The sequence below is a fragment of the Momordica charantia genome, assembly GCF_013281855.1.
Source record: "Momordica charantia cultivar OHB3-1 chromosome 11 unlocalized genomic scaffold, Mcharantia_2.0 BLBB01000011.1, whole genome shotgun sequence".
In the NCBI taxonomy this organism is placed as follows: Eukaryota; Viridiplantae; Streptophyta; class Magnoliopsida; order Cucurbitales; family Cucurbitaceae; genus Momordica; species Momordica charantia.
Window position 1 is genome coordinate 17,027,019 of NW_028275159.1, and position 27,236 is coordinate 17,054,254.

At 41.5% G+C, this 27,236-nt stretch overlaps 3 protein-coding genes and 1 long non-coding RNA gene across 4 annotated transcripts; all 4 read left to right on the forward strand.

Moving 5' to 3' along the window:
• The first annotated feature begins 1,325 nt into the window (after positions 1-1,325).
• Positions 1,326-2,075, forward strand: LOC111024750 (uncharacterized). Its single transcript, XM_022302522.1, has one exon. It carries the CDS (start codon positions 1,326-1,328, stop codon positions 2,073-2,075), a length of 750 nt encoding a protein of 249 aa, XP_022158214.1.
• Positions 2,076-4,400: 2,325 nt separating this feature from the next.
• On the forward strand, positions 4,401-5,555 carry LOC148208221 (uncharacterized). Its single transcript, XM_088120154.1, has one exon. The coding sequence runs from the start codon at positions 4,401-4,403 to the stop codon at positions 5,553-5,555; it is 1,155 nt and encodes a 384-aa protein (XP_087976280.1).
• Positions 5,556-5,684: 129 nt separating this feature from the next.
• Positions 5,685-6,170, forward strand: LOC148208222 (uncharacterized). Its single transcript, XM_088120155.1, has one exon. It carries the CDS (start codon positions 5,685-5,687, stop codon positions 6,168-6,170), a length of 486 nt encoding a protein of 161 aa, XP_087976281.1.
• A 10,429-nt stretch (positions 6,171-16,599) lies between these two features.
• LOC111024756 (uncharacterized) lies at positions 16,600-18,078 on the forward strand. The gene is made up of 2 exons (XR_015789000.1): positions 16,600-16,974; positions 17,830-18,078. It is a non-coding gene; the product is annotated as an uncharacterized LOC111024756 (long non-coding RNA).
• Positions 18,079-27,236: the final 9,158 nt, after the last annotated feature.

A 27,236-nucleotide genomic window follows, 5' to 3' on the forward strand; every position in this document is an offset into this window, starting at 1 on the left:
AGATACCCTGTACACGTGGAGGACGCTCATTGGTGTTCAGGGAATGAAGGAAGTATCCCAGGTCCACCTCGAACCTGTCGAGGAGACTAGGTTTGCCCATAAACAAGGCTAAGTGTAAAAAACCCCGGTTCGACCTGGACGGGTTCGATCTACTTAAACCCTACAGGTTCGACATAAAAAAGACAAAGGTAACCGCCGGTCGGGAGCACTGTCGGACCTGCCACCTATAAATAGAGGGCCTCATTTCACAGACAAGTATCGAATCTCATCTCGAACTTAATATTGAGTCCGACTAGAACTGACTCGAGCGTCAGAGAGTTTGCTCTCTTGTGCAGGTTCACTCTTGAGTTCAGGTCAGGCCGGAAGCCGGGTTCGAGCTTGGTTCGTAAAACTGCATTGTGCAATAACTTGCATAAACATTTGGCTTCGTCTGTGGGAAGGGCAATGTAAGTCATCCCGATCTAAAAAGCATGAACTAAGATGGTTCAACCAGCGAACTCAACCAACACAGTAGACCGAAGAGCTCTGGCTGCCAACGATGGTCATTAGAGGGAGGTGGGGGTAGAAGTGGCAGAGGGCCAGATTCATGAAGGCCTTGGGACCGAGCCGCTCCGTAGGTCAGCACGCATCACCACGCCCGTTCTGCCACTGATACATCCAAAACCGTCAAAGGCCAATCGCGGCCGAGGTGGTGCATCAAGAAAAACCACTCGAGGAGCAGCCCAGCTCCTACTAGGGAGAACTTTGATGCACTCCAGAAAGAAATGGAGGCAATGCGCACCCAGATGTGCACCATGGAAGATATGTACAACGAAATGGTGCAAGCTGTGGGTGCAGGGTCTCGATCTGAAGACCGAGCGGCGCACGACGAGGTGCTTGAACAAGGAGGTCTTTACCTCGACCCAGTCGATGAAGGGCGTCCTGGAGGAGATGAAGATGAGGAGTACACTCGTCAGAGAGGCGATCTCCACGACCATCTCAACAGAAAGAAAAGCTCGTCCCTTCGAAAAGGACGATCTCCAGCCTACTCGCACAAGAACTCCAACCAGTAGGCCGAATCTTCTTACAATCCAGTAGTTCCTGAGGGAGTAATTACAAGGGAAGAGTTCGACCAGCTTAAAAGCAAATTTGATGCTCAGGTTGAAGCTTTAAAGGCAAGGTGCGAGGTCAAAGGGAGCGTATTTGATGATGGCGACTTGGGAGAGTCACCATTCACCTCAGATATCCTGAAGGCTCCCATCCCTCAAAAGTTCAAAACTCCCACTATGAAACCGTATGATGGGTCTAAGGACCCAAAAGACTATGTTGAGGTCTTCGAAGGCCTCATGGATTTTCAAGCGGCAACGGACGCCATTAAATGTCGCGCTTTCCAAATCGCGCTTACTGACAGTGCACGTTTGTGGTACAGAAGATTGTCGGCTAGGTTGATCTCGACCTACTCACAGTTGAGGAAGGAGTTTATTAGTCAATTCTCTTCTCGACACTATTACAGAAAAACAGCGACTCACCTCGCCACCATCAGACAGAACGAGGGTGAGACGCTTAGAGAGTACGTCACAAGGTTCCAGGAGGAGCAGCTAAAGATCGCACACTGTTCCGATGACTCGGCCATGTGTTACTTCCTCACTGGCTTGGCCGATGAGACTCTTACGGTAAAACTTGGAGAGGAGGCTCTAGCTACTTTTGCCGAGGTCCTGCAAAAGGCGAAGAAAGTTATTGATGGGCAAGAGCTCCTCCGGACCAAGACCGGCCGACCAGAGAAGCAGATCGACCAGAGGAGGTCCGACCAGGACAAGAGTAAGACTGACTCCAAGTCCAAAGACAAGGGACCATCCTCCTCCAGCAACCGAGCTGATTATCGCAGGTTAGATAGCGGTCACAACCGAAGCCGACTTTATGAACGTTATACTCCTACCACCATCCCCATCTCTGAAATACTAACAAACATTGAAGATACTGGGATGGAAAAGCTCCTCAAGCGACCGGAGAAGCTCATAGGAGACCCAGAGAAGCGCAACAAAGATAAGTATTGCCGTTTTCATCGTGATCACGACCATAACACTTCGAGTTGCTAGGAACTCAAGCGCTAGATTGAAGACCTCATTCAAGATGGCTACTTCAAAAAATTTGTTGGCAAGCCGAGGTCTAACTCGGTAGAAAAGAAAGAGGAGAGGAAGCGTTCAAAGACGCCACCTCGCCGAGATGATCGACCTGCGGTCATCAACACCATCTTCGGAGGCCCAAGTGGGGGCTAGTCTGGGAATAAGAGGAAGAAGTTGGCCGAGAAGCCAGGCGCGAGGTGTGCGCCATTAGGGAGCAGCAACCGACCTGCTCCATTGCCTTTGATGATTCCGACTTGAAGGGGGTCCACTTGCCCCATAATGACACACTTGTGATCGCACCTCTCATCGATCACGTCTTGGTTCGGAGAGTATTGGTAGATGGTGGTGCATCTGCCAATATTCTGTCTCTTACAATGTACCTTGCTTTGGCATGGACCAGAGCGCAATTGAAGAAGAGTCCAACACCTTTGGTTGGATTCTCGGGGGAATCAGTCTCCCCAGAAGGGTGTATTGACTTGCCGGTTACGATTGGGCAGGATAATACGCAAGTCACGCAGATGGCCGAGTTCGTCGTGATCGACGGAAGGTTGGCCTACAATGCCATCTTTGGAAGACCTGTCATCCACTCATTTCAGGTTGTTCCCTCAACACTTCACCAAGCTTTGAAGTACTCAACTCCCAATGGGATAGGCATAGTCCGAGGAGAACAAAGGATGTCAAGGAAGTGCTATGCCTTGACACTTAAAGGGACATCGGTGTGCGCCCTTGAGAAACAAGCCGAACGAGCTGGAAAGCAAGACTTCAAGGTCGACCTACCCAGGGAGGGTAAAAGGGAGTTCTCTCCCCCAACAGAGGAGCTCGAGCTTGTTCCCTTGCTTAGCTCTGAAAAGCAAGTAAGCATAGGCACCAAGCTGGGGGCCACTGATAGGGAGGAGCTGATCAACTTCCTCAAGTCCAACTCGGATGTTTTCGCATGGTCCCACGAGGACATGTCTGGCATAAACCCAAAGATCATGGTGCATCGTCTCAACATGGATCCATCATTCCGACCTGTAAAGCAAAAGAAAAGACCTGTAAATAAGGAGAGGAGTGATGTAATTGTTGAAGAAGTAAACAAACTTTTAAAAGCTGAATATATAAGAGAAATTACGTATCCCGAGTGGCTCTCTAATGTTGTATTAGTGAAAAAATCCAATGGGAAGTGGAGAATGTGTGTAGACTTTACAAATTTAAATAAGGCATGCCCAAAAGACTGCTTCCCACTGAGGATCGACCAGCTTGTAGATGCAACAGCCGGTCACGAGCTGCTCACCTTCATGGATGCTTACTCTGGCTACAACCAAATTAAAATGCATGTGTTAGATCAAGATCATACTGCGTTCATAACAGACCAAGGTCTATACTGCTATAAGGTTATGCCCTTCGGCCTAAAAAACGCAGGTGCGACCAAACCAAAGAATGGTGAATAAAATGTTCGCCAAGCAGATCGGCCGGAACATGGAAGTATATGTGGACGACATGCTTGTCAAGAGCAAGCAGTCAAAGTCGCATCTTTCCGACCTGACCGAAGCCTTTGAAGTGCTGCGAAAGTATCAAATGAAGCTTAATCCAGCCAAGTGTGCCTTTGGAGTCTCCTCGGGTAAGTTTCTTGGCTTTATGGTAAATAATCGGGGGATTGAAGCTAACCTAGAGAAGATAAAGGCCGTGCTCGAGACGGAAGCACCCAAAACACTTAAGCAGCTCCAATGCCTCAATGGGAGGATTGCAGGTCTGAATAGATTCGTCTCGAGGTTCACAGATAAGTGCCTTCCTTTCTTCAAAGTCCTAAGAAAGAAGGGGCCATTTGAATGGACGACAGAGTGCGAGCAAGCATTGGAACAATTAAAGACCTACCTCTGCTCGGGACCACTGCTCGCCAAGCCCTTGCCGGAAGACAAGCTCCACTTGTATTTTGCGGTATCCGATAGTGCTGTCAGCTCGACCCTGGTTAAGAAGGAGGGGGTACGCCATAGTCCAGTTTACTACACAAGTAAGGCCATGACTGAGGCTGAGACCAGGTATCCCCAAATGGAAAAGCTGGCCCTCGCCTTGGTCACCTCGGCCCGAAGACTTAGGCCGTATTTCCAAGCACACACCATTGTGGTGCTTACCAACTTGCCCCTGAAGAACGTCTTCCATAAGTCAGAAACTTCAGGACGCCTGATGAAATGGGCATTGGAGCTGAGCAAGTATGACATCCAGTTCGAAGCCAAAACTGCACTAAAGGGGCAAGCAGTGGCAGACTTCATCGCAGAGCTCACTCCACCGTCTCGATCTGCAGAGTCCGATCTTCCTTAGATGATCTATGTAGACGGATCTTCTAATGAAAGGGGATGTGGAGCAGGAATCCTCTTGCTCGCACCAGGTGGCATGCGGTTTGAATATGCTCTACGATTCAACTTTCGAACTTCGAAAAATGAGGCCGAGTATGAAGCGCTTCTGGCAGGACTCCGCGTTGCTAAAGGACTGGGGGCTACCCACATTAAGGTTTTCAGCGACTCCCAGTTAGTGGTAAATCAAATCAAGGAGGAGTATCAAACAAAAGACTCCCTGATGGAAAAATATTTAAGTAAAGTCAGATTGCACCTTACCCAATTCAAAACTTACGAGGTGAATCAATTTCCAAGATCGGAGAATTCAAACGCAGATGCCTTGGCCAAATTGGCGTCAGCATACAAGACCGATCTAGCGAGATCGGTCCCAGTCGAAATCTTGGATAATTCTTCAATTCTGGAGCCAGACATGATGGACATTGACACACCAGCGCACTCATGGATGGATCCAATTCTGGAGTTTATCAAAGGAAACCCCTTGCAAGACTCAAAAAAACACAAGAGGATGGCACGAAGAGTAGCCCGGTTCATACTCCGTGATGAAGCATTGTATCGGCGAGGATTCTTCCTGCCTCTCCTTAAGTGTGTAACTCCTGAAGATGGGAACTACATCCTAAGAGAAATTAACGAAGGAGTATGCGGCAACCATTCAGGAGCCAGGTCGTTATCAACCAAGGTGGTCCGACAAGGCTATTATTGGCCCACTGTTGATCATGATGGCAAGCAGTTTGTGAAAACTTGTGACAACTGCCACCACTTTGCGAACATCATCCATCAGCCTCTTGAATTGCTCACCCCCATCTCGGCCCCGTGGCCATTCGCGCAATGGGGGGTGGATATTATAGGTCATTTTCCTCTGGGAAAAGGGCAAACCAAGTTCGCCGTTGTCGCTATGGACTACTTCACCAAATGGGTCGAGGCCGAGGCGCTCACCCACATCACAGGGTCCAGGATCACATCATTCATTTGGACAAACATCGTATGCCGCTTTGGTATACTGAACGCCATCGTGACGGACAACGGGAAACAGTTTGACAACGCAAAGTTCAAGGACTTCTGTAAGAAGCTGAACATAAGCCATCTCAGCTCGTCCCCCACCCATCCAAAAGCTAATGGATAAGTTGAAGCGATAAACAAGATAATTAAGCGTGAGAATGCAGTTGCTTCTCAAAGAACATGATCTTTTTTTTTCATTCTTGAGAAAAGAGAAGCCCGCAGATCTGGCGCTAATGGCTTCTTCAATCAATTGATGTTGTTGAGACTAGATTCCAGAAAAGGTAGGTGGACCGAGGAGCTACCCGAGGTGTTGTGGTCATATCGAACCACCCCAAGAGAGTCAACCGCTGAAACTCCGTTCTCGCTGGCCTTCGGCTCCGAAGCCGTTGTCCCAGTGGAGATCGGCATGCCAACAGACAGAGTGGAACAGTACGAACCAGTAAGGAATGAGGAAGAGCTGCTCCTCAACCTTGACTTGTTAGAAGAAAGGAGAGAAATGGCTCAGCTACGCTTGACAGAGTACCAAAACAGAATGGCCAGGCATTACAACGCCCGAGTTCGACCTCGAAGTTTTCAAGTCGGATATTTGGTCTTAAGGAAGATTCAGAGACACGTGGACACCCTTGACCCAAGTTGGGAGGGACTGTTCGAAGTTAAAGGCATAGTCGACCAGGAACGTATATATTGGCCGATCTGGAAGAAAACGTGCTTACGCATCCATGGAATGCAAAGCACTTAAAGCGTTATTACCCTTGAAATGTTAAAATAGTCCGACTTGTAAAAATTTTCAAGGGGATGAAATTTTAATAAACAGTGGGGTTATTTAATTTCATGACTCCAAGTTCGACGAGAAATTAAATGGGGGCCAAGGACTCCATAGGACTTAAACCTGGCAAGGTATTGACTGCCAAGGTAAATGTTAAAACTAAGGTTAAAAATTCAATCCTCTAAGCTTACGGGTTCGAGGTGCGATGTAAAAAATTACTTATGAACTTGAAATTCAATCCTTCGAACGCTTAAGTTAAAGGTGCGATGTGGAAAGTTCAATTGTCAATGTTATCCTTTGGACTTCCTAGTTCGAGGAGAAATGATGAAGTCAATCAAGGAAACTCTTAAGGTTTGAATTCAAGTAAAAGGTGCGGTGTGCAAAGTTCCTCTTAAGCTCAATCTTTTAGACTTATAAGTTTGAGGTGCGAGATGAAATTGTTTATATGAGATCAATTCTAACAAAGTATAAAAGCTTAAAGAAAGAGTAAGAAAGGAGCAGAACACAATGCACAGAGCTGGAGAAGTGAAAATTAAATTTCATTACAAGACAAAGCCAAGGCTTGTGTACCCTGTAGCTCTGCCCAAAAACTTGTACAAATAATGAAAAGCAAAAAGCAGAAACTCAAAAGCTCAGCCACTCCCGAGGTGAGAAGATAACTCACCTTGGGAGCCCAGAAGGTTGACCTACTGGGACCCGCCCTATTGCAAAGGGACTTCTTCTTGGGTGGTGCCGACCTCATTGGGCTCTTGACTAGGAGTGTCATCCTCTTCAAGATCGGAGTAGTCAGAGTCCAGCTCCCTGACGTACTTCTCCACCAGTGACTGGGGGCCTGGAGTATTGTTAGGCCCAGAAGCCCATTTTTCAGCATACTTCTTCTTCAGATCGCTGAGATCAATCTGAAGATGAGGCATGTCGGCAGTGATGCCCTTCATCAAGAACTTGAAGCCCGCATTACTGAAGTCCTTGGCAAACCCATCGAAGTCTTGGTGCTGCCTGCATGCTTCCTCCAACAGAGCTCCATTGGTGAGGCGTTCCTTCACATCCTTGAGCACGGTGGTAAGGCGCCCTATTGAAGTGTTCTTCTCCTCAAGGACTTGAGCCAGGTCGTCCTTCTCCTTCAGGAGCTGGAATTTCTCCTTCTCCATTTTGGTGATGGCATGAGCAGCTCGGAGGTGGGCCTTGTGCTTTTCTTCTTCTTTTCTTTAGTAGCAGAGCCTTGGCCTCCACCTCAGCCTTCAGAGTCTCCACTTCGGAGCGAGCTTTCAGTAGCTCCTTCATTGTGGTGGCAGCTTCCAGGGCAGTAGAGGAGTTCGCAGTCTCCCTGGCTGCCAAGATCTCCCTTCCATCCAGCTCGGCCTTCATCATGACTGCCGAGTGAATGGAGGCAATGAATGCCTGCAAAGACAAATCACAGAAAGGTTAGACCGAGTTAGAAGTTGTAAAAATAAAAGCAGATACAGAAGCAGGTCTTACCTTGGCGGCGTGGTCAATGGTCCTTTGCAGCACGGACCCAGGATCACTTATGAACTTGGATGCCCTTCGGAGGCAGCGGTCCAACCATGAAGCTGAGATGCGGGACACCTGGTCCCTTACCCTGGAGCTTGACGGTTCCACTCTGAACCGCATCTTCACGTCGGACGTCCCCCTCATTCGAGCTTCGGGGTCGTCCACCAAGTCAGTATGACTCGTGGGCAAGGGCCCACGAGGTCCAACCTCCGAGGAGGAGGTGGTTTTCTTCTTCTTCTTTTTCCTCTTCAGATGAGTGTCTTCTCTTACCTCGCACAGAGGAGACACATCCAGCGCCTCAGACTCATCCCTCGGGCGCTTCTCTCTAGAGTGCTCCTCGACAGAGTTCAGTTCGATCACTGGAGTTGGGGCGTCGGCATAGGGCCCAGCTTTGTCTTGAGCCGCAGGTTGGGCGACAGTAGGAGTTGCTGGCTCTATACCCTCAATGGACTTAAGGGCGTGAGCACGATCCTTAGACTTACGCTTCACGCTGCCAGTGAATCCGCACACCATTGTTGCAAGGCAAACAAAGTAAAAGGTCAAAAATTGAAGTTGAAGTATAAACTTGAAGTAAGGTCGAGCTCGACTTACCGAGCTTGGAGTTTGGCCTTGAAGCTTCAACCGGACGCACTAAACGATTGTAATCTAACAACCCAGACTCTAGAAGCAGCTTGTCAGTCACCAAGGTTTCGATCTTCCTGCCCCTTGGAAAGCGATCCTTATAATACTTGAGGGTGACGAATGAGGCTTGAGTGAGCTCGGGAATTGGTCTGATCGACACTGCACAAGACAGAGAAGAATTCAAGTTAGATATGAAAAGATAGAGTAGAAAGATCTACAGTTGCAAAAATAATCGTAACGACCTCATACCTAAATTTCCAAACCTAACAGGCACGTCAAAGAAGGGACGACTTGACTCGTTCTTTGCCAGCCACTCTCCAGAGGCAAAGAACCATTTTCCCACCCATCATTTGATGGAGGTCGGCCCTTTGACTATACCACCCGCGCCCTTCCTTGCGCACATGTAGTACCGACCTGGCTTCTTAGCTATCCTTTTAGCTTCAAAGCACCCTAGAAGCTGTTCAAGATCTAGCAGAATAGGATGGCCAAAGCAAAAATGACACCCCATCCGTTGGGGGCCACTTGAGTAGGAGCCAGTCCAGTTCGGTTTAGGAACTCCTGGGCAAAAGGGTGAAGGGGAAGTCTGAGGGCGTACTCAAACATTTTTAAGTAGAGAGTGACCCATCCCTCTGGAGGATTGTCAGCTCTTTCCCCTTCCTCCGGGATTCTAAGGATGATGTCATCTGGAATACTAAACCCCCTACGGAGGGGTCCAAGATAGTGCTCAGGCATTTTTGAAGGGTATTCCAAACCCTAGCCCGGAGTGGAAGTGTCGCTATCTTCCCCATCGTCGGGAAATCTAAAGTTCTCTACCTCTTCTAGCTCGGACTCTAATCTACGAGCTAAATCCTCCCCAGAGTCACTTGGCTGAGGGGGCGAACTACTTATAGTCCGACCTACACTATCTAAGCTATCACTACTGGAGGGAGAGGTCATGAAAACCACCATATTCGAAACAAAGAAATAAAACGAAAATGACTGACCTACAGAGGTTTCGAGCTGGTTTCAGATCGAACTCCAAAAATTCAGAGAACGTAAGGTTTGACCTGAAGTCTCGAAACTATTTATAGCTAATCGAAAAAACCTCTACATTGTACACGTGTAAAGAACGAGCTGCCAGGATCACCTCGAAATTCGTAACGACGGAATACTTGAGTGCTCTGACAGCCTGGCAGATCGAAACATCTTCCACAACGGTCACATTTTTTCTACGAACTAGAAGTCGCCACGTGCCACAAATTGAGTCGGGTAACTTCTCTGCCAGATCGAGATCGAACCTAACAGAGATGGGCCAATGTTTGGGGATAAAGATACCCTGGACACGTGGAGGACGCTCATTGGTGTTCAGGGAATGAAGGAAGTATCCCAGGTCCACCTCGAACCTGTCGAGGAGACTAGGTTTGCCCATAAACAAGGCTAAGTGTAAAAACCCCCGGTCGACCTGGACGGGTTCGATCTGCTCAAACCCGACAGGTTCGACATAAAAAAGACAAAGGTAACCGCCGGTCGGGAGCACTGTCGGACCCGCCACCTATAAATAGAGGGCCTCATTTCACAAACAGGTATCGAATCTCACCTCGAACTTAATATTGAGTCCGACTAGAACTGACTTGAGCGTCGGAGAGTTTGCCCTCTTGTGCATGTTCACTCTTGAGTTCAGGTCAGGCCGGAAGCCGGGTTCGAGCTTGGTTCGTAAAACTGCGTTGTGCAATTCCTTGCATAAACAATATCTAATTAACAAAGTGATGCTTCACATGCATGTTAAATATATATTTTGATATATGAAGGGCATGTTGTGATGCTAACATGAACTTAGCTAAACGATGATTGACACATATTTCTGATCAAGAAGGCATGAGTTTGGATTTTTCAACTTCTGTTAATTGATGCTTCACATGCATGTTAAATATATATTTTGATATATGAAGGGCATGTTGTGATGCTAACATGAACTTAGCTAAACGATGATTGACACATATTTCTGATCAAGAAGGCATGAGTTTGGATTTTTCAACTTCTAGTTATTGTACTATATATATATATATATATGTCTTGATCGTCACACATGTTTTGGAGCTTTTTTCTTTGTTTTGGTTGGGTTGATAGAGTTTTTCTTGTGTGTGTCTAAATATATACATATGCATATTTGAAAGAAGGGCCGAATATTTCCCTTTTATCCATCTTTAGCTCAGATGGTAGGGTGTCTCCTTAATAATGATTTAGAATCCTTCTTTTTTTGGTCGTATCTTTGTCGTTGTTTCAGGGCATTGAGTTATTTTTTGCTTTTGCTCTACACAAGTTGTGAGGTATTACATTTTCATCAACACGTTAAAGTTCATGAGTCATCGATATAAGAATTGAATTAATATTTTCATACTATTCCAAAAAAATTGATAAAATAATTAAAAAAAAAAACTATCAATAAAAGTGTCACTAACATGAACATAATATATTAATCTTAATAATGACTAAATTATGAACAAAAAAGACCCTTTAACTTTGCCTTTTGTATAAAAAATACTCCTATCCGTTGAAAAATTTCAATATTACCCTCTTGACCTTTCATAAGTGTTTCAAAAATACCATTTGAGCAAACATCACATTAATATTTTGAACGAAAAGTTGACATGGTAAAATCTGAAACAAGATGATAATTAATATAGAGTTTACCCGTATTAAGCCTGAAAAAAGAAAGGAAATGTGGAAGAATATATTGCTTTTAAAAGTGAGTTTAGGTCAAATTGGGGACAACGGAGAAACAAACTTTGTTAATAATGGAGGAATAACTTTGAGGTAAAATTAAAGTTTGAAAAGAGAGGAAATGTTGAAAAAGCTTTCACATCAATTACCACGTCGTTCTAGATTCTACCTTGTCAACTTTTGGTTTAAAATATTAACGAACGATGTCTGCTCAAATGGTATATATTTTTGAAGCGTTTAGGTCAAGTGTAGTATTGAAATTTTTAAAATGATAGAAGTAATTTTTAAACAATAGGCAAAATTCACGAGTACTTTTTGTAATTTAACCTATTATTAATTTTAACTTATTTTAAAATATGGTCAAGTATTTATTTGTTAATTTAAATATTTGTTATGAATTTATATTTTTTTATTCTTTTAAGAAATATGAACAACGATATTTTAACGATATTTCTAGGTTTCCACATTAACCATGGCTACGAGGTTTTCGTTTTTCTATGGTTCAATATCACCATCTGGTTTATTAGTTATTGATATTTTTCTACTGTTGTTGAATTGGTTTCTATTTTGTCTTTACTTTTTAAATTGTGCTTTAATATGCGGATGAAGATGTGTTTCTTTTGACAGTATACCAAAAATTAAAAAAGAATTGTTAAATTGTAAATTTAGTCATATATGTTTCGGATTTAGATTGATCCATTTAATCCATACAGTTTGAACTTACTTTCAATTAATTCAATAGTTCTACAAATTTCAATTTCATTTATATGATTTTGTTAAATATCATTGTTGATGCGTGGATTTCGGTCCTCCGGTTCACTTCTTCGCACCTACCAAACTTGTTGATCCGGGACTAGTACCTGCAAAACCAGATTGAGCTAAATCGGTGCGACTTTAGTCACACGGGCTCCGATGCTTAAGTTAGCAGGAGAATAATGTGAAATGTAGCTAATTTTTAGATGCCCCTACCTCTAAGGCTGGATCGCTACTTATAGTCGTCAGGTTGTTCCAGAACTTTCCATAGGTAGCTAAACCTAATTTCGTTGGCGGGCCTGGGCGAAACCGTGGATCGAAGACGAAGGGTCGCTGGAGGGCCGTGGACCGAGCCACGGGTCGGGACCGAGCCCATCGCGGCCCAGTGGCTTCCTTCCGATCTTCACCTGTGCCTCGACTTTTGGTTTCCATTGCATAACAGTTGCCCCCTGCTTCCAATGTGATGCTTTCGATCTCATTGGGAGTATAGCTTTTGTAGTGACCTATCTTGTCATATGGGCCCGAGTCGGATGAATTGTCGAATCATTGCGGGGCTCATGGCACCCTTGTTGTAGTGAGTGATCTTATCTTCACGGGACACAAGAAAGTGTATGTCAATTTTCCTTTTCCTTGCAAGACCCGATGCAACCTGTCATGCAACTGTCACATCTACAGTAGAACCATGCTTTGAGATTTCGAGGTGTTGGGTGCCGAGCCGAGATGTCACAAGAGTGTTGGGTACCGAGCTGAGTAGTCACAAGTGTGTTGGGTACCGTGCCAAGTAGTCACAAGTGTGTTGGGTACCGTGCCAAGTAGTCACAAGAGTGTTGGGCCCTGTGCCGAGCACCCTTTGGCCCGCTGGGTAAAGACCTCTGGACCGAGAACTGTGCTATGAGTTGAGGGCTATTTAAACCCCTCTATCCTCACCAAAATTCTTGCCAACCTCCCAACAAGGTATTCATTTCTCTGCCTGTTCTTTGTCGTATTTTCTTTTTATATGGCCGGCCTTGATTTCGAGTGGACCTCCTCGGATGATGGGTCATCATTGCATCCTTCGTCAGAGTCCCAGTCTTATCATCCATTTTGGATGGATGACTCCACTCTTACGGCGAAGGACCTGCGTCGCTTGCGTTCGAAATACCGTATCCCGGATTCGGTTAGCCTTCGTCTTCCGAATCCGGGAGAGAGTATTGACGGTTCTTATCCCGGTGAAGTAGTATTTTATGCCGCGATGTTCCAATTTGGAGTTCGCCTACCATTGCCTCTTTTCCTTCAAAACTTTTTAGCTTTTAATCAAATAACTCCTTCCCAAATCGTCCCGAACGGGTGGTCTACTTTGATTAGCTGCTTTATTTTGTGGTCGTACCTCGGGGGCGAGCAGCCTCTAACCGCCGCGGATTTTATGTCGCTTTATTATCTCAAACACAGCCCCAAGGATAACTTCCATTTTTATGTTAGTTCCCGGAACCAAATTCTGGTTATGGGTCCCTCCTTAGTGAAGCATTGAAAGAATGAATGGTTCTTTGTTGGCGGTGACTAGCTGGCCCGTGATGAGAGAGGGTTGTATTTCCCTGTCCCGACCGAGTGTAGGGAGTTGGGTAAGTAGCTTCCGAACTCCACCGGGACTTTCGCAAACGTCAATTCTGATATTCCTTTTTGTTGGCAGTTTCCCGCAACTGTGAGTTCACCGCCGAGGCAACCACTTTCTATTACACCGTTATCCAGCTACCGGATATCGAGCGTTGGGGCCCAGATTTGGTTACAGAGCAAAACCTAGTGGATTTTGGCTTGGCCCTTCCGCGTAACCCTCTAGGTCCTTGTCGAAATCCTCTCTTCACTTTGCATGAACGTCGCTTTTTACCTTTATCTTTGTTTGTAGACATGTCGAGACGGAGTGCTTCCTTGTATGAAAGAGAGCGTCGCCGGAATGCCCGGGGTTTGGGGGCCGGTTCTAGTCGGGCTTCGGATATCGAGGTAACTGATTTGACCGAGGAAGGACTCCCTTCACAACACGCTCGATCTTCCATGCCTCCGACAGCTCCGAGGCGCTCTGCCCGACTTCATGGGACAGCTACCCCGTCCTTCCCTCGAGGTCACCCAGGAAGCTCCTCTCAAGTCCCAATTTTCCCTTTCTCTGGCCCATATAATTCTGATGCTGACGGGACAGCTTACCTGGAAAGAGCATTTAGTTTCTGGCAAGGCCTCGGCGACTCATCAAGTGGGTCAGACTTTGGTCTGTCAAATCCTCAGCACAACATCAGCACCTGCCTTAGCGATCTCCACCAGGTGAGTGCTTGGTAACCTCCAGTATTTGTCATATCATTCTCCCCTAACGTCAAATCTTATCCTTGGCAGACTTTCAACCGTCTGGTGGTATTCTCGGGTCGAGTTGCTGATGAAATTAATTACCTCCGCTGCCACTATGCCCCTCGGGAGGAGTTGGAACAGGCCATTTCTTCCTTCAACCAGGCCACCAGCCTTCTGGAGGGTACCCAACGCGAGTTGTAAGCAGAGAGGAGAAAATCTCGAGACGAGCTAGCTAACCTGCAAAGGAGACTTGACGAGGCCAACGCTCGACTCTCTGACTCTGAGTTCTTGGCCAGGGAATTCAAGAAAACTCAGGAGTATGTTGACTTGCAAAACTCTGCCATGGAGTGCGGTGTTTCCTGGTCTCTTCGTCAGGTTTCTACTCAACACCCTGGCATTGACTTTTCCTTCCTCCCGGAGCGTTTTAGGGCCGAGCGTGACGCTCCTGACGACATGGATGACGACGACGACGAGTAATAGGGTAGCTTGAGCGAGTAGTTCTTACGGTTGACTTTTATGTGCTTTGTCACTATGTTGCTTGTATTCTTTTCTTTGGAATCATCAATTAACCCTCTTACCAGTCACTTACTGGCTTACGGCTCTAACCCTGATGGAGTTTTGTTGCTTTCTTTTTCGTAGGTTTTTAACTCGTTGGTCATAGCCAATGGTTTTACACCCGCTGTTGTTTTTGTATTTTTACTCCATCTCATGTTTTAACCGTGCTAGGCCAATTGACCCGCTTCTGGTTTGGCCGTGTTGAGATTGTTTAATTGTTCTTTCAAACGTGTCGATTAAAGTAGATTCATGCTTCGTCGCACGTGATCAGTGTCGAGTGGTGGTCGGACCCGAGCAGTGGTCGGTCCACGAGCCGTGTTTAGTCGAAAATAAGACCTATTAACAAACATAGGCTATCTCGTAAAACCGTCGACTAATGTAGATTTGTGCCCGTTCGCACTTGGTCGACGCCAACAGTGGTCGGACTCGAGCAGTGGTCGGCCCCGAACCCTGCTCGGCCTGCTCTGTATAGCTGGTTTTACCGTCACCGTGTAGGATTGGATTTACCAAGCTTACGTCGTTGAGTAACCGTAGTCGGTACCTGTTGCCCCCTACTCTCAATTGTATTGTCGATATCTTTTGAGAGTACGCTTGTAGACGAGGTAAAGTATTTTATCAAAAAGTCTCTTGGTATCTCGTTTTGGCTATGTCGCTTCTCCGGGGACTCTGGCCGATCTGCCGGTTTGCCTTTGTCGAGACTTATCGGCTCAGTGTTTCTGTCATCATGGTCGCTCTTGCCCCCATTTGGTGCCGGAGATTTATGTTGCTTTTTCGTCTTTCGGGGGTCGAAAATTCGGGTTCGTCGCCTGGTATTTCCACCTATCCGCAACTTGCTCCCTGCACTGTTCGTTGACTCCTCGGTATCGCTTTGCGCTGGGCCCTTCCCCTTTTTCGGGTCTCTGACAAGGGGCACTTCGTCGGACTCCTGTCGCTCGAATTGTCGAAGGACTTGAGTCATGTGTTGAAGCATGCCCTCTACCTTGTCTTCCAAGACCGCGAATTGCTTTTGGAATGGCTCAGGGGTCGTTAATGCCTGCGCCTCGGGCAACCCCTCCTGACGCTCTTGGTTTGGCTGGCTGGTCCCATCCTCGGGTCCTCCAACCTGGGGTCGCCCAAGTTCAGCCTCCTCTTGGCAGAGCAGTTATCATCAGAGCGTCGTGGATTCCTTTCTGGTGTCATGTTGCTCAACTGGATGCTTTAAGTCGTCCCCACAGACGGCGCCAATTGTTGATGCTTGGATTTCGGTCCTCCGATTCACTTCTTCGAACCTACCAAACTTGTTGATCCAGGACTAGTGCCTGCAAAACCAGATTGAGCTAAACCGGTGCGACTTTAGTCACACGGGCTCCGATGCTTAAGTTAGTAGGAGAATAATGTGAAATCTAGCTAATTTTTAGATGACCCTACCTCTAAGGCTGGATCGCTACTTATAGTCGTCAGGTTGTTCCAGAACTTTCTATAGGTAGCTAACCCTAATTTCATTGGCGGGCCTGGGCGAAACCGTGGATCGAAGACGAAGGGTCGCTGGAGGGCCGTGGGCCGAGCCACGGGTCGGGACCGAGCCCATCGCGGCCCAGTGGCTTCCTTCCGATCTTCACCTGTGCCTCGACTTTCGGTTTCCATTGCATAACAATCATAAATTCTATTAAAACCTTTTTTTTATTCACCTAAAAACTATGTATTATTATTTTTTCTTTTTTATTCAAACTCAAACCAACGTTAAGTAGTTAACCCACAAACAATCAAATTTTTAATTATCATGTATAAATTATAGTGATTGAAATCAAGCCAAACTGTAGAGAATGTAGTCTAAATCAAAGCTAGAATGCCAAATTGATAATTTAAACGAAAAAGTAAAAAGGAGGGGAAAATGGAAGGGGTAGAACTGTACTTTCACTGCAACCTGGAATGACATTAATAATGAAATAACATTTATTTCATAGAAAAGAGCAGTAAGTACTGAATGCCTCTCTGTCTGTATATATTTATCGCCATTAAAGATGAAGGAATGGGTGACGGTGAAGAGAAGAGAAAGATGAAGGACGGAGGTTCAAAGTTTTGCAGGAAAAAGTTGGAGGAGAATTCAAATGAAACTGATGGTGTTCCTCACTGTTTTTCCTGTTTACCCATCATCTTCAATAACTGCAACTCCCTCCTCCAAGCTCTCATCAGGTTTCTAGGGTTTCAACTTCATACACAACACCCACATCATTCTTCTTCCTCCCCTACAGCTAACGGAGCTTACCACCTGATATCGTCCTCACCGGAGCTTTGCTACCCCGGCGGCTCGGATCTGCCTCCCACAATGGCCGACCCACCGCCCGACGGATCGGTAAGCTTCCCTCCCCTATTCCTTTTAGTTCCGATGAGTTTGAGATGAGTTTTGAGAAAATATATTTTTAAGTAATTTGATTAGTTCGAACCTTCGCTCTTTTATTCCAAGATATATGTTGAGTTATATTTGAATCAAGTTTGTCAAAATTATTAATTAAGGTTTAATTTAAGGGTTATTCTCTTGGATATTTTTAGGATAAGTTTGAGATGAAATTTTGAAAAATATATTTCTTTTAAGTAAAAGAAACTATTTATTGGGTTTGGTGTTATGAGATGATATATCCTTTAACTAATTTAATTAATCTAGTTAAGTTACAGTAACGGAAGAAGAGAAGTTATTAATTAAGTAGTTGGGTGTTTTTAAGATTTTCACTTTTTGATTATGTAACTAAATGAAATGAAATTTTTGACAAATATTTTATTGAGTCTCAAATTCATATCATTTGTCAGATAAAAAGATTTTCACTTTTTGATTCAGTAATTTAAAAGAAACAAAAATTTAAAAAACAAAGGATCCAATGCAACTCAAAATAAGTACTGTATTTTCGACCCTCCGAAAAAAATAAGTACTGTATTTTCTATTTTCACTTTAGGTTTGAAAATGTGTTCCACAGCACATTTAGAAATTATTTGCCATTTTAGAATTTTAAGAAATTTATAAAAAAAATATTTTAATTAATTAGTAAGTATTTTTACCACAAAATATTATTATTAATTTTTTTATTTTATTGATATATATGATATATTTCAAATATAATGGATATCTCTATATGGACTGATATATTTTATTCCATGCCTTAAATATTAGTCAAAAGTTAACATTAAGGTGTCTTTGGTTGGTTTGGATTTGTAGGGTTTCATGCAGGGCCGGGAAAGTGAGTTCAGCAGACGTGCTCCTCCGCCACGGAGGAGCACCGGCGGCGGTGGTCAGACCAACTAAGATATCGGCGACTTTTAATTTTATTTTTATTTTCCTTTCTCTTTTTTTATCCCTTCTAATTCTTGTGGAGTTATATAATATATATGTATATTATACAAATCGAATTAATTACAAACTTGCTTAATTAATTATGCAACTACCAGGATCATCAGATGTTGATTAGTTTGGTTTAGTTTAGGGAGGGTAATTATGTCTATTTTGGAAAGTTTTGGCTCAGTTCAATAACCATTTTGTTTTTATATTTTTATCTTTTTTTTTTTAAATTATGTACTTGATTACATGCCATTTATTTATACTAGCTAGCTAGCTTGTTTTATTACTACGTGGAATGAACGTAATAATTTTTTTAGTTTATTAAATAAATGTAATTATTCTTTCTAAAGTAAATTGGTAAAAGTAGTGTAGCGCTAACAATATCTTCCATCTCAACCCCAAACCGTTCTTTAATTGGAAATCCTTCGTGGAATGGCTCCTCAATACATCACTAATTTGGTTAGGGATCACACACCGCTCCACATCACATCACTTGGATTGCTGTATAGTGGTTGAATTGTACAATTGTGTGTTAATCTTAAGGGTGTTCATGAATAGTTAACAAAATCGAACCAATCAACTAAATCGAAGGTGGTCAGACAGTTGAAGCAAAATGGATCGGTGGTGACGACCAATCGATTGGTCGGTCTATCTAGACTTACGAAAAATCGACTACCTAATTAACTAAAAAATAAAAATAAATTACACACACATATATATAAAAGTGTATATATATGTTTACTTTACCTTTACCTCCCATGTTTCTTTCTCAATCTTAGCAATATCTCCCCCCTTCTCAATCTCAGCCATCTTCCCAGACACCGATAGCCTTCTTCTCTTAACACTGACAGTGAAACAACCCGTATTTTCTAATACGATCATTCTGAAAAAATGCAGAAATGTAACTTTCAAGAAACTTTAAGAACTAAAATTATTCAGCGGAAGCAATTTCTTTACAGAATTTTTCTAAACTAATTTAACTAAATAGGAAGATGACTTTCAAACTTATTCCCATGTGCTAAACTTCACCCTCTACCAAAAAGATCATTTAATCCTTCGTCTGAAAAACATTTAGAAAACAGAAAAATGAGTACAAAAATACTCAATAGCAATTTCCATATCGAATTTCAAAATTCATTTTTCTTTCAAAACATTCCTAAACAAAAATACAAACAGATCAAAACTCTTAAAATCCTTTAAAATATTTAATACAATTTTCAAAACATTCAAAACAAACTAGATTTTCAGAAACAAAGTCTTCAAATAAGATAAAATTTCCAATCAATCAAAACAAACTTTCATTCTTTCAAAATAAACTTCCATTCATTCAAAACGAACTTTTAATGATTCAAATTAACAATCTTCCATTCATTCGAAACAAACTTTCATTCGATCAAACTTCAAATCCTTCGAAAGAAACTTTCTTTCAATCAAAACTTTCAAAATTTCTTCTAAAACATTTGGTACAACTTTCAAACTTTCGAATAACTAAATCATTCAAACATTCAAAACAATCTTACATTCATTCATACTTTCAAAATCAGAGTGGAAGGTTGGATTATTTGGGTAGCTTACAGAACATATGTGATTACCAATCGGTAACACCAATCAATCAGAAGCTTCTATCAGAGTTGTCGAATTAATATCGACCAGAACAGAGTTGTCGAAATAATATTGACCAGAATAGGGTTGTCGAAATAATATCGACCAGAACAAACAGAACGGTTACTTAAGTGTGAGGCCATGTGAGTGCATAACACACACATGAATCTTCATTCCCAAGGAATGCTAAACCACAAAAGTATCTTCCCACAAATAAGCCACAACAGAAATACATCAATTCCAAATTAGGCTACTACCCCCAAATAAGCAAAACGTTCCTCAAAACAAAATCATGGCATATCTGGATAGCCGTATCAAATCAATCAAAATATTTTTCAAATAAAATGCAAAACAAATACTTACTTTCAATATTAAATTAATTCAAAACATTGAACTAATTTAAAACAAATTTTATCAATCCTCCAAAACATGATTTCAAATATTTCACAAATAAACAAAATATCAATTTCAAACCTTTAAATAAATCTAAACAAAACTTTATCAAATCATATAAGAATACTTCAAATACTTTGCAAATAAACATAATATCAATTGCCAAATTATTTTTCAAATCCATAATAAAACTTGAATTTCATATGCAAGATTGAATTTCAAATCGTCGTATCAAATCCAAAATACATTTTAGTTTTGGAAGGGATACGACAAATCACTTACAATACTTTTCGAAAGGATATGAGAAATTACTTACAATACTTTTCGAAGGGATACGGTAAATCATTTACAACACTTTTCGAAGGGATACGGTAAATCACTTACCTCTTTCAGAAATCCTACAAATCTAATTAACTTCTACCTTGGTAGTTGTCAACTTGGAGGCCTAGAAACAACCAATATCCAAAATCAATCCTTAAATCCTATCCAAGGATTTAAAATTCAACCAATTACCAACCAAATCTTATCTACCCAATTTTTCCATTCAATTTATGCAAAATAATTAGGAAAATATAGATTTGGTGCTACAAAACTGGATATGAAAACTGGGTTAAAAAGCCTCTAAAATCAACAATAACAACCTTTAAAATTACAAGAATCGGTATAAATTAATACGGACTAAATTTACAAAAAGTTTCTCAACAAAACAAGTTTAAAAGCCTTATAATGAATTGAAAATTTGGGGATTTTAAATCTGGAAAATTTTTTGTTTTATAAAATAAAACTTCCAAGAATTTTCCATAAAACAATTAACAATATTTACTGATTTTTATAGAAAAATCAGATCTGAAAACTGTATAGAAAACCTTTAAAACTTGGTAAAAACATATAATTTTTCATGTAAAAATAATAACAACAAACTATAATTTATAGGATACAAATAGGTAAACTTTTTATGCAAAAAGAGTCTCAAAATAGCTCAAAAACAGAGTCATAAACAAAAAGATTCAAACCAAAAATTCTGGAAAATTTTTAGGGTAAAAAGTCCTTAAAATATTTTATTCTAAAAAAACAAAAACCTCAAAACTTTTCCCAATAAACTGAATTAAAGAACTACAAGTCAAGAAAAATAAAACTAAAACAATGAGGAAGAAAAACTTACCGATCTTTGAGAGAAAATACCAAAACTCTTTTTTTTTTCTTTTTCTCTTTGAGAGAAAACTAGGTCTAGCAGTTTAAGAAAAATAAAACTTAAGGTTTAAAGACTTTTACAACAAACTCTAATGAATCCTTATTTAAAAAGGATAATAAAAAGATAAAGATTTAATAAAACTTTTTCTTTTTATTTTTTAAATTCTAAGAACAAATTTTTTTTAAAAATAATTTTTAAAACAAAAAAGTTTATCTTTGAGAAAACAAAAGAAAACATCTAAAAAAATAATAATTTAAATATATATATTTATATATTGTTTCGGTTGTTACAACATTCGTCTCTTAATGTCGACAAGCACCATCTTTATCTCACTTTCTCATACGCCACTCTCTCAAATTCCTCGGTAGGAAATAAAATGAGATTTTATATGAAAATGATTGTTATGTCATAGGATGAACCATTACCTTAAAAGCAATTTCGACACGACCATGGTGCTAAATTGTATTTAGTCGGTTGCTCCCAAAGGTTAACACAACACCCAACTCAGACGTGCACTCGTTAGAGCGGATTGGAATCGAAGAACACGGTCATAAAGTTTTGAGAAAGTTTAGAATATTCTACCCCAAAAAAGAAAACTCAATTTTAATTTTTAAAAGGGAAACAGAAGAAACGTTTTAACTTAATGAAATAAAACATTACAAAACAAAATTAATTAATTAATTAGAACATTAAATAATGAATTTTGTAACGTTCAAATAATTAAAACTGAAATAAAATGTTTTTCATTAAAACTTATAAAAATAAGCAATAATAAAATATTATCTATTTTGCTTTGTAAATATACATTTTTCCTTCGTCATTCCTAACAATTCCCCGCGAATGACAAATGGTAAAAATAAAATAAAAATTTGAGCAAATAAAAGAAAATAAACTTAAGCATTAATATCTCTCGATTTGAATAAATACGTAATGAAGTAAGGCAACAACTTAATTAATAGTGAAAGTGAATTACCGCTTGAACTTCCAATATTCATGGTTGAGACCCCCACAACACGTTTTAATAATTTGTTTTTCGATTCCGCGATATAAACCAAATGCTATTAATGGTCATGCACATAAAACCTCAGGTCATCGTGAAACCTCTAAAAAGAGATCCTTTAACAATTTCATAGAATGCAACCTACCTTCACAATTACGTTATTGCTTTATCAAGTCTATCAGAGATAAACCACTAAAAAACAGAGCTATCAAGACTTAGTCCATACAAACCACCCAAATAAAGGGTTATGAATTCTCACAGTGCATCATAACACGAGTGCATTATCCATCAAGTCCATACCACCCAAATAAAGGCTATGGATTCTCATAGTATATCATAAACATTACAGTTTTAGTCCCATAAATAATGAAGATTCAAGAATTATCCTCATTGTTAGGTTTTTCATGAGATGATCTACTAAGTTCCTTTCAGACCTAACTCCAAGAAAGATAAGTTCACCTTCAGCAACTGCTTTACAACTCAATTTCTTAGGCGTATATGCCTTCTATTGCCATTGCACACTTTGTTTTTGACAATCACAACCTATAAATCATAATGTAGAGATATTAGTACAAATTTCCCCCACAATCATAACATATTCCATGACATAACAATTATTCATACACTTCTACACATATGTATAATAGAATAATCACTAGGGCAGTTTGCTGATTTCATGAAATATAGTTCCTCTACACATATGTATAATAGAATAATCACTAGGGCAGTTTGCTGATTTCATGAAATATAGTTCCTCCACTTAATGGAAACACATATTCGCTAGTGGACACTTCATTGTTATCAATAACACTGTTTGCCAACCACCGTCTAATATAGAATGAAACTTGTTAAATTGCACACAATTTTATAGTGAATATATTTACTCAATCTACTCACAAGATATGCAATATGAAGTCTACTACAGTTCATTAAAAACCTTATACTATCCATAGTTTTTGCATATCCAGATTGAGATACACTATCACTCTTGTTTTTTAAAGACTCATACTAGCATCATAAAGTGTTCGTACACGTTGACTATCAAAATAATCAAATTCTTTTAACATCTTCTCAATATAGACATAAGAAGAACTCATTATCATGTTTAATTATCTTAACACCAAGTTGTATATCATATGCTTAACCTAACATGCAACCTACATGCCAAACCCAATCCTGACATCAAAACTCACTAGTTCTCTCTCCTATTCTTCCAAAACTTACTCCTTCAAGTCGTATCGATCCTTGACCATCTATACACGGCCTAGACATTTCTCTACTGCGTTTGGCGTTCGATCCTTGACCTTTGTACCCAAGGTCTCGAACTTTTGCACCGACCCATAACCATGCATAGCCAAGGCATCGATGAATTTGCAACGTATTGGTCCTTGTCCTTTCCTCTCAAGGTCCCAATACTTAACTTCCACTAAGACTCATCGCATCGACCCTCGATCATTTACCTGAAGCCTCAACACTCATATTTGTCCAAAGTTGGCGTATCGAGCCCCAACCTTTGTACCTGGAGCCTCAACACCCAAATAATGATGTATCAGCCCTCTGGTCCTGATACTCACCCATTCACTTCATAACATCTCCGAACTCTCACCAGAGCCCTACTACATGCTTCCAAGCCATGACCCATGCATCAAACGTCTCACAATAATTCAACATGCTTCTTAAACCACAAACAACATGCCAACAATGGAACAGTAATACCGATATGCTTCCATAACATAATAATTTCGAACAACAACATGCTTAATAGTGATTGTAGTCATAACAAAGCATAATAAAACAATTATAAACAACTAGAACCAATCATAGTGATCGAGAACATCCAACATTCATATAGAAACATCCAGCAACAGTATCCAACGAGCATTAAGAGATAAAACACACAAATTAAGACAAGCAATTCATACATAAGCACACAACAAACATCCCTCTAAGTAAGAACTACTTACTACTAAGATCCTATCCTGCTACTAAGCTTTGTCGAAGGGTTCCTACAGCAAACAAGATCACGTTTCAGATTAGAAGCGACTTTGAAACATTGAAATTTAATCGAAACTCCATTTAGGTGAGTCGTTACCTACTAACTCATGCCAAAACCACTTGGGTTAAGAGTGGGTCAATGCCGAAGCGGTTCGGGCTTCCAAATTTAAGTTCGAATGGCTTCGGGCTTGCTGGTCCAATGCCGAAAAGCGATGGGTGACGCCAATTTGGATTTGAATAGGGGTGGATCAACGCTGAAACAATGTTGGAGGGGGTGGGTAACTCAAATCAAGCTTTGATTGGGTGTGGGTAAGTGTCGAATATCGTTGAAATAAAGAAAATGCCACAAAACCTGAGCTATTCGCCATCCGCTGCTATGGAGCCCTAGAATGAAGAAATTGGCGCGAGCTACTATTGCCTGAAGCGCCACTGCTGCTACTGACTAGGTATGCCGGAGGAACACTGGAAAACGCCGAAATGCTATAGAAAACGCTGGGGTCGTCAGATTTTCTCTGTTCGTCGTGCGCTGTCACTGTTGGAAGTCATCGCGGGTAGGGTCGGTTGCTGGAGGAACACTGAGGAAGGCACACATGTTTGGGGTTCGTGGGTTGCCACAGGATAGTTGAGCCACCGCGGATCTGAGTCCAAAACTTCTTGAGTCATCGCCAGGGTTTGCTGCTCTTCGCCCCACCACACACTATTATAGGCCGCAGCCGTCAGAGTCGTTGAGGGAGGGGATTGTTCTCACTGAAAATGTGCCGTCGTGGGTGCTGCCATCGTCACCATGCTATCTGACGTTGGAGGATGCCACCATCACTACTTCGCCGGATAATGGGTGGCTGTTGAGGAGGGTGGCGGCTAAGGTAACAAAGGGAGAAGGAGAAGAAGAAGATGGTGGTGGGTGCTTATCTTTGTCAGTTTTCTTACCTTTCTCATATGAACTTACTGGTTCGACTTTATCTTCTGACTGTGGTGTAGGTATAGATGCAGGAACAGGTGTAGCTGCATCAGTTCCTTCATCTGGAAGTGTGGGTCCATCATAACTTAATCTGATTCTAGTTGTGATTTCCTTACATTGCTCTTTACCTTCTCGTTCTTGCTTAAGATTCTTTGTGTGTCCTGACAATGTTCCTTGTGGTCTTGACTTAAATTCATTTTCTATCTACCCCACTTGCATCTTTAAATTTCTCACAGCAACATTAGTCCTTGTCATGTAGTCTTTCATCATGGCATTAAAACTTATGTCGTTGCCTCCTTCATGAGTATTATTCTTCACTCTTTGTTGGTTGTATTGTTGCGGTAGCAACGACGATTGAGTTGGTAATCCATGAGGGGTATAGTTTTGCTTGAATTGTTGAGCAGGTGCTTGCACACTACTATTAGTTCCTCCTTGATCGCTCCAAGAAAAGTTTGGATGGTGCCTCCAACCTGGGTTGTATGTGTTTGAATACGAGTTGAAATTCTGTTAGGCACCTGACCTACATAATAAACGGATGCTGGATTAGCTGGACATTTTTCGTATAAGTGGTTATCACCACAATAAACATAAGATATATCAGAAATTTGTAAAACATGAGAGGGTTCAGGAATCGCCGCTAGAGTAGGTCCTTTGTTGGCCTTCTCCATTGTCAATGCCTTCAACATCTGATTCATGCCCGCCACTTGAGCCTGCATTGAAGCTGCTGTGTCTACAATCTCGTTAACTGACTTCTCTAACAATGACCCATTTGTTGAGTTTTATGCCCTAAACTCGTGGTTTGTAAACATAAAACAAATATTCATTCAATAAAGTTGTTATTGATAGAATTGCATTAACCCAAATACAATAAACTAACATATGAGGTTATGTCATATAACTGGAACAGTATATAACAGATATACAATATATATTTAATATAAAACATATATATTTGATATACAGTGTATATATATACAATATATATTCGATATACAAGTGGATAATGTTCCAATAGTAACCTTAAGGGTTTATAGTATATGGATAAGGTTGGATACCTTATCCTGGTAACACTATAGATACGGCCTACTTTGTAATAGTTACAAATGACTTGATCCATGTCATTCGTGTGGAGACATGCGAGTGGCGGTATCCTATACAATGAGTTTGTATAAGACCGGACCGAGAAATAATTAACCTTTAGTTGTAACACCGTTAGTTAATAGATTAATATTTCAATAGGATGTCCAGGTAACTCAATCTCAATCTCGAGTGAGTTATGGACTCCTGCCTGTTAGGGCTCGTCCTTTGATTTGTATGGGTGAGAGTGGCTCGAGTCGCTGACTCAATATAGCTACCATTTTGGAGACGAGATCGAGTGGAGAGGTGGGGACATAACTACACAAGATGAAATTCACTCATTCCTGACTTCAAGGTAAGTAGATGAGCGTTCTCTTAAGTGCTAACTTTGGGACTTGAATAAGGGGCCCCACCCTCTCATTGGCTTGAGAGGGACTTCCGATTATTGGTTGGACCATAATCGGGTTGTTCATTAGAGGATCAACGGTAGTTAAGGTACAAGATGTAACATAGGGGTAAAATGGTAATTTTACCCAACTGTGGTTACGAACACTCGTGAAGGATTGACTTACCGTCAATGGTCAAAATCCATGTACGCTAAATATTCTACAGTGAGAAGAGTGCAACTGTGGGTCTTTAGTGGAGTGACCCGAACGTCGGTTGATAGAGTTTCCGAAACTCTAACGAGAAAATCTCTCTCTCGATTTCTCAATTTCCCTTTCAATTATAAGACGGTTCCCACAAACCGAGTTGTTTATATCTAGAGGACCAGAGGATAGCGAGGAAGACTTTTTAGTGGCGTTGGTGTCTACATTGAAGAGGTGTCTTCAAAGGTATGTATCACTGACTTCCTTCTTACTTATGCTTATATCTTTTCTTTGCTGTAATTCTAAGACAGGATCGAAGCACACACATTTGTGCATTTCTGCTGCGGGATCCGATCCCTTTACCTTTGGCTACGGTGTTCAACATCGTTCTAGAAGGACGATCCAATCCTCATTAGAATTGCTCAATTTGTACGCATGCGGGCAATCCATGGCTTGAAAATCTCATAAGTAATTCTTTAAAAC